At 41.6% G+C, this 7061-nt stretch overlaps 1 protein-coding gene across 1 annotated transcript; it reads left to right on the forward strand.

Moving 5' to 3' along the window:
- Window positions 1-1273: 1273 nt before the first annotated feature.
- On the forward strand, window positions 1274-6308 carry LOC115458235 (early activation antigen CD69-like). The gene is made up of 4 exons (XM_030188096.1): window positions 1274-1301; window positions 2906-3150; window positions 3827-3936; window positions 6064-6308. The coding sequence occupies exons 1-4, from the start codon at window positions 1274-1276 to the stop codon at window positions 6218-6220; spliced, it is 540 nt and encodes a 179-aa protein (XP_030043956.1). The 3' UTR covers window positions 6221-6308.
- The last annotated feature ends 753 nt before the right edge of the window (window positions 6309-7061 follow it).

The following is a 7061-nucleotide window of genomic DNA, read 5'->3' on the forward strand; positions in this document are numbered from 1 at the left end:
AAGCGATGGTCATCATGGGGACTGGGGTGCACTGGGCTATTGACTCCTGGAAAGGCCATGAGTGGGTTCAAACCCTGGTCCTTTGTTCAGGAGGAAGGCGCCTGGCTCTCTTTACCCCATCTACTCCTGATCATTCATAGTTCTGGAACTGCTAAAAGGTAGAGAGGAAAGTCAGGCAGATGAGAGCAGTGTTTCCCAAGTCCGGTCCTGGAGTACCCCTTGCCAGTCAGGTTTTCAAGGTATCCACAATGAATATGCATGCACTTGATTTGCATACGGTGCCTCTATTATATGTAAATTGCTTTCATGCATATTCATTGTGGATGTCCACAGGACTGCACTTAGGAGACACTATAGCCTCCTTCAGACACACTGGGATCTTGCAGTCGTAAGGAACATACGGTTGGAAAAGAAAGACTCGCTATCCATGTTTGTACAGCTACAGCACCTGTTGCAGACAGTCAAGTTTAATGGACTAGTAAAGGCATATATCAAGTGTGGAATAAACAAACACTGTGTTCTAATTTCCAAACAGGAGATCACTTTGAACACAAGAGCCTCCTGCACTTAAGTACCTGAATTTGAGACTTGCTTTATTCTCAGATTTGAAAAAAGCAAGTGATTGAAATTTAACCTTTTATTTACTACTTACAAGTTAATTAAAAAACAATAATAATAAAAAAAAGAAAAACAACCCAACTTCCCTCCTCCTCATACCCAATATAAGATATATTTTTATTTATTTTATTTTTATTTTATTTGTTGCTTTTGTATCCCACATTTTCCCACCTTTTTGCAGGCTCAATGTGGCTTACATTGTTCCGTAATGGCATGCGCCATTCCAGGGTAAAAAGTTGTAGTTGGAGTAACATGGAGGATAGGATGATAGGCTTAAGAAGAGATTATTTAGAACTGTTCCGATTATTGATCGATGTTGTACCCCCACAAAATGAAAATTCATTAAAAGTTATTTGGTTCCTTATTACTCCACAGCATAATCCAAGTCTTCCTCAGCCTTCACCACCAGGGAACAGCCAGGTTTAAAAGGTTTTCCAGGCAGGACTTCTAGTAACAACTCAACAGTCCAAATGCGAGCATGCTGCAGACACCCCCTGCCAACTTATTTACATTCTGATCTTTATAAATAACATGCAGAATGCATTTAAATGGGAGTTTGGATCACTGGTCTACAGAACACTGAAGGGAATGTTTCAGAGGTACAAAAAACAAATCCTGCACAGTCACAAAACTTCCTCCTCATCCTCTAGTTACCATGTCAGAAGCCCCCCTGGTTGTGACCAGTAAAAAGAGGAAAATGCATAGAAAGGGGACTTTGTGACTGTTTTAATTAGTTCCAAGTGAAAGGGGGGAGAATAGCTTTCACAAAACGCATTGTATCCAGGTGAGTGAATGTTTTGGTCTGTGGCCCCCAAATCATATATAAAACTCTACTGGGTACTGAAGATAACAAGAAAACATTGCTCAGAAAGTTTTGTTGGAAATAATATGCCTTTTGATCACAAACCTCACTTCAATGGATTTTTCAATGATATTTTTCAGATTGGGTCCATTCTCACTGGAAGGTTCTGGTGGTGGTGTTAGGGGTGTTGTTTATGATCATCCTCGGAGTCGTAGTGCGTAAGTAAAAGATGTACACAATTTTTTAAAGATTTAATCCATGAGATTGGATCACTGAGGTATGCTCTGTACCCTATTGCAATATGAGATTGATATTCAAAGTCCAAATTTATTTTGCTAATATACCATTTGGAAAAGAGCTGAAAGTACAGATATCTCAAATTTACACTGTATTTAAATAAAGCCTCAGCTGTCCAGGGCAAGTCGTAGACTTTTAGCAAATCCTTAAATGGACTCCTATCACTGGCTTCCACTGATATTGGGAAAACTCCCATAGGAGATAAAAAAAACACTGCTTCAAAAAACATTCTCAGTCACAAACACTAATCAGTGTGTACATTATTTCTACACTTTCCCAAACTGGTGTTAAAAATAAAGAAAACAAATATGCAGTTGGAATGAAAAACAAAAATAACTTATCTGACGACTTTAGCAGCCTGCTTCTAGCATAAACAGTTTACTTCAACATGTTCCAAGCTTCACAAACTTTGCAAATTATCCATTTGCCGGCCACTGATAAATGCATAATAGGCTTATCTGTATACTTTTAATTTATAGCCATTTAAATCACTAACATGCATATTTTCAAAGCACTTAGCCTTCTAAAGTTCCATTGAAACCTATGGAACTTTGGAAGGCTAAGTGCTTTGAAAATATGCCTCTATATGGCCCAATACTGTCCATATAAATATGAGCCTGGTTAGGGATGTGGCAGAGGTGGCCCTAAAAACTGAGCCCAAAGTGATTTACCTGGGCAGAAGAGGTTTCTGCCTGGTTAAACCGCTAGTGTCTGACTGTCCCCTGGTATTCAAAAGCTCTTACCTGGATAGTGCTGTGAAACATCACCACTGACTGTTGCGGCTGTGTGAAGAACTGCGGCCAGTAATCCTCCATTTCCACCAAAGATAGGACAAAAACTAAGTGGTTGCAAATTTTACATAAGGGGAGCTTTGACAGACATCACAAAGAACTAGTGGAGTGAGTTGTCCGGGAGGTGGTAATTTGCACTGGAAGTTTTCGGGAGCAGGTGAAATACTGTTTTGGAGGCTGGTAGATGAACTAACCCTTTTCTGTGATTCTATAGTTCACAGGTAGTGAATTGGTATTTCTGAGTCAAACCAGCTCACCTTGAATTAGGGACTGTTTCAGGGTTCTGTATTGCTCAGTTTTGAGGGGAATGTGATGGAGTTATTTTTCTGCTCCATGTGATCTAATGCCTTGACTGAACCCTGCCACTGTATTTCATTTTATCTTTCCGATCTTCTAGAAGTGTTCACCAAAGACAATTCTGACACTTCTCGTTCAAACGCTTGTCCAACTGATCTTATTACTTCCATTTCAACTGCTGATCCAGCTGGTCTTGCTGCAAAGTCTTGTCAACATGGCTGGATCTCCTTCAGACAGAAGAAGTGCTTTTTAGTTAGCAATACAGAAAGCGACTGGAACTCAAGCAGAAGCGACTGTGACTCCCGGGGGGCCTCACTTGCTCTCATTGAGAGCAGAGAAGAGCTGGTAAGACAGGGTCTGGTCCGTCCAAAATAGAAATCTTTAGTTGAAAACGTCTTGTGGTACTTTTAAGCCTATGAAAAGTTTTCACATTCTTCCAGAAATTAGAATTCGAAATGCAGTAAACTAGGAGTTTGTTTTCTGTTCTGTTCCACACAAAGCAGGAAAGACATTCAAAATGATGACTTCAAATCAATTTTTGGAAATGGAGCTAAGCTAGAGCCCATCTGTGTGCATTTACAATTGTCTGCTACTGCTTTCATTTAAGACCCTGTAAAATGCAGCTGTAACACACTTCACCAAGCCTCCAAGATCTGCCCTGGTTTCCCACATCTGTAAGGATAACATTTTTACAATTCCAGTTCTGCTCTCTAAATAACATCTCAGTGATGCAGTTTTGCAGATATCTTGGTTCCCTAAATGACCCCTCAAACACACACCAAGGGCCTTAGAAAGGACGGTGACCAGTTCTGTTTTCCATGTCCACTGAATGTGGGACCAGAAAGCAGACGGTTTTAAATTACACAAGGGGATCATGTAAAATTCTACTTTATCTTGCTAAGAAACTGTATGAACTCTTTCTCTCCGAGATACATGCTATGTATAGAATATTCCAAATTTTATGACTGGTGCCTTTTACAATAAGGTGTATGTAATTAATGCTTTTTCTGTTTCCTCTAAGGAATTTCTGGAAAAACGTTTGGATAACGATGAATACAGGCTTGGGCTGAGGCGGGACAATTCATCTGGCCCCTGGATATGGATAAATGGCACCAAACATGATAACAGTGTGTACGTTTTTTTTTTCTTTTTTTATATATAATTTTAATTAATTACATTCACATTTATCACATAAATGTAAGGAAATACAGAAATTAATATAAAAAGGAAAACATTTTCTCTCAACAATATATATTTACATAATTGTCTACAATTGGAAGATCCAAGATCAGGAAAACAATCTTAAAGAAAATAAGAAAAACTCAAAATGGTTAATCTTACACTTCACATTTTCTGAGGGAGGAAGGTTAATCGGTTATTGCAGCCGGTACAGTGGTAACTGAAGGAAGTGGCTGCAGAGGATTCTTCATCTGTTTCCACAAACTCTATAATTTCTTAGGTTCAAACAAATAAGTAATAAGGAAATAAAACACTTACAAGGGAATCGCGCTAGGAAGGTCCCACCTAGGTACGTTTTTTTTTTTTCACCATCAATGCTTTAAGTGGGCAGGAGAGGACAGTGTAGCTGAGTAATGGTTCTGACTGACACAAAATAATGTGGGCCAATCAGGGCAGCACAGAGGGCAGTGTTGGAGAGAAGTTGGCACTTGTGGAAATGCTGACAGTATTCAGTGCCACAACCCAATTAACTAACACGGCCAAGTTAGAGCAACTCAAAAGCTGTCCTGACTTAATATCATGACCTTTTTATTGTTTTTTTAAATTTCAACCCCCCCCCCCTCCTCTTCCAAAGCGGCCTGCTTCCATCCATTCCCCCATCCTGTGTCAGTAAACACCCCTCCCTGGGTCTAGATACGGCCCACCAACCCCCCACCGGCCTACCTGTATCCCTAGTTGTCCAGTGGGGGTAATGCGGGCAGGAGTGAAGCCCACTTTTAACTACCTTCAGAAAACACAGCTGCCCTATCCAACATTTCTCCCCCCTCCCCCCCCCCCAGTCTACACTTCTGGTCAAAGGTTACCAACAGTGGTAGCGATTCTCACTGCCTGTGACTAACCCAGTAGCTTCCCCTCTGCCGTGTTCTCTTGCCCAGGCAAAAGCAGGAAGTTGCATCAAGTGGAGGCAATACGCAGCAGAGTAGAAGCTTCTGGGGTTAGCTGCGGCCATCGTGTAAGAATTGTTGCCAGCAACCCTTTGACCAGAAATATTTGTGAAAGTAAGGAGATGAACCTCTGGAGCTGTGGAAACCAGCTTCCTCCCCCCCCCCCCCCCCCCCCCCATGCTGGCACTGCCAAGGGTGCAGAGTTGCTGGGTGAGCCCTAGCCCAAAGTGGGTGGGCCCAGGCCCACTCGTGGCTACGCCCCTGCTTAGGAGTCAGCACTCAAGAAAAAGATATACGTATCATTGTAGACAATATGCTGAAATCTTCTGCCTAGTGTGCAGAATCCAGCCTTACGAAATAATTCCTAGCATTCTAAGACCAAGAATATTATAATGCTTCTGTATCACTCACCTTGAGTGTTGTGTGCCGTTCTGGTCGCTGTATCTCAAAAAAAAAAAAATAGCAGAATTTAGAAAAGGTTCAAAGAAGAGCGACCAAAATGATAAAGGAGATGGAACTTCTCCCATATCAGGAAAGGCTAAAGAGGTTAGGGCTCTTCAGCTTGGAAAAGAGATGACAGATATGATTGAGGTCTACAAAATCCTGAGTGGTGTAAAATAGGTAGAAGTGAATCAATTTTTCACTCTTTCAAAAAGTACAAAGACCAGAGGACACTCAATGAAGTTATATGGAAATACTTTTAAAACAAATAGGAGGAAATATTATTTCACTCCACAAGTAGTTAAGCTCTGGAACTCTTTACACTATTCGTTGTTACCACATCCTCTGAGTTTTAAAAAGACCTGGACAAGCTCCTGGAGGAAAAGTCCATAGTCTGTCATGGAGATGGATATGGGGAAGCCACTGCTTGCCCTGGGATTAGTGGCATGCAATTTGTTTTACTCTTTTTGGGGTTCTGAAATCTTGCTACTGTTTGGATTTCTGCCAGGTACTTTTGTCCTGAGTATACCACTGTTGGAAACAGGATACTGAGCTAGATGGACCATTGGGGTGGCCCAGTATGGCTATTATGTTCTTATGAGATACATTTTTCTTCATGCTTGAAGCTCTGAGAAAGAACATTGCATATGGTTTTGTTTCTCAGTATAAATTGATTCTCTTGCTTTTATCACAGATTTGCGGTTGAAGGCCAGTCCTTGTGTGCTTATTTGGATAAAAACAAAGTTCGCAGTGTCAGATGTGAGACAGGTATGAGATGGATATGCAGCATGGAACCTGCCAGTCAGAAGACAGGACTTGATCCTGCAGGGATCTCTGGAAAAGATTTCTAGCAGCAGCTGCTCTGTGGTCGATACTGTCATCTATTCTATTCAATATCTACCTCAAGCAAAACTGACTGACTACTACTACTCATTTCTATAGCACTACTAGGCGTAGGCAGCGCTGTGTACGTTATATGCAGGTGCTTTCTCTGTCCCTAGAAGGTTCACAGTCTAAGTTTTTGTACCAGGAGCAATGGAGGGTTAAGTGACTTGCCCAAGGTCACAAGGAGCTGAAGTGGGAATTGAACCCAGTTCCCCAGGATCAAAGTCCACTGCACTAACCACTAGGCTACTCCTCCACTCATTCCACCAATAACAGCCAACCTCATCAGTGATGTCACAATGGCTTGATTGCTCGATACCTGGCTCACGTCTGATATTGTGATGTCATAAGGGAAATGGGACTTGATATACTGTTTTTGCAACTACATTCAAAGCGGTTTACATATATTCAGGTACTTATTTTGTACCCGGGGCAATGGAGGGTTAAGTGACTTGCCCAGAGTCAGAAGGAGCTGCAGTGGGAATTGAACCCAGTTCCCCAGAATCGGAGTCCGCTGCACTAACCACTAGGCTACTCCTCCACTCATTTCACCAATAAGAGCCAACCTCATCAGTGATGTCACAATGGCTTGATTGCTCGATACCTGGCTCACGTCTGATATTGTGATGTCATAAGGGAAATGGGACTTGATATACTGTTTTTGCAACTACATTCAAAGCGGTTACATATATTCAGGTACTTATTTTGTACCCGGGGCAATGGAGGGTTAAGTGACTTCCCCAGAGTCACAAGGAGCTGCAGTGGGAATTGAACTCAGTTCCCCAGGATCAAAGTCCACTGCTCTAA

This window comes from Microcaecilia unicolor, chromosome 14, assembly GCF_901765095.1.
Source record: "Microcaecilia unicolor chromosome 14, aMicUni1.1, whole genome shotgun sequence".
NCBI classification, from domain to species: Eukaryota; Metazoa; Chordata; class Amphibia; order Gymnophiona; family Siphonopidae; genus Microcaecilia; species Microcaecilia unicolor.

What these genes read in the sequence shown, in the direction of transcription:
- LOC115458235 (XM_030188096.1), top strand. Translation starts at nt 1,274, where the DNA reads ATGTCAGAAGCCCCCCTGGTTGTGACCA. An exon ending in AGCCCCCCTGGTTGTGACCA is followed by an intron (nt 1,302 to 2,905) that starts GTAAAAAGAGGA and finishes CCGATCTTCTAG; the next exon opens with AAGTGTTCACCAAAGACAAT. An exon ending in ACCAAACATGATAACAGTGT is followed by an intron (nt 3,937 to 6,063) that starts GTACGTTTTTTT and finishes CTTTTATCACAG; the next exon opens with ATTTGCGGTTGAAGGCCAGT.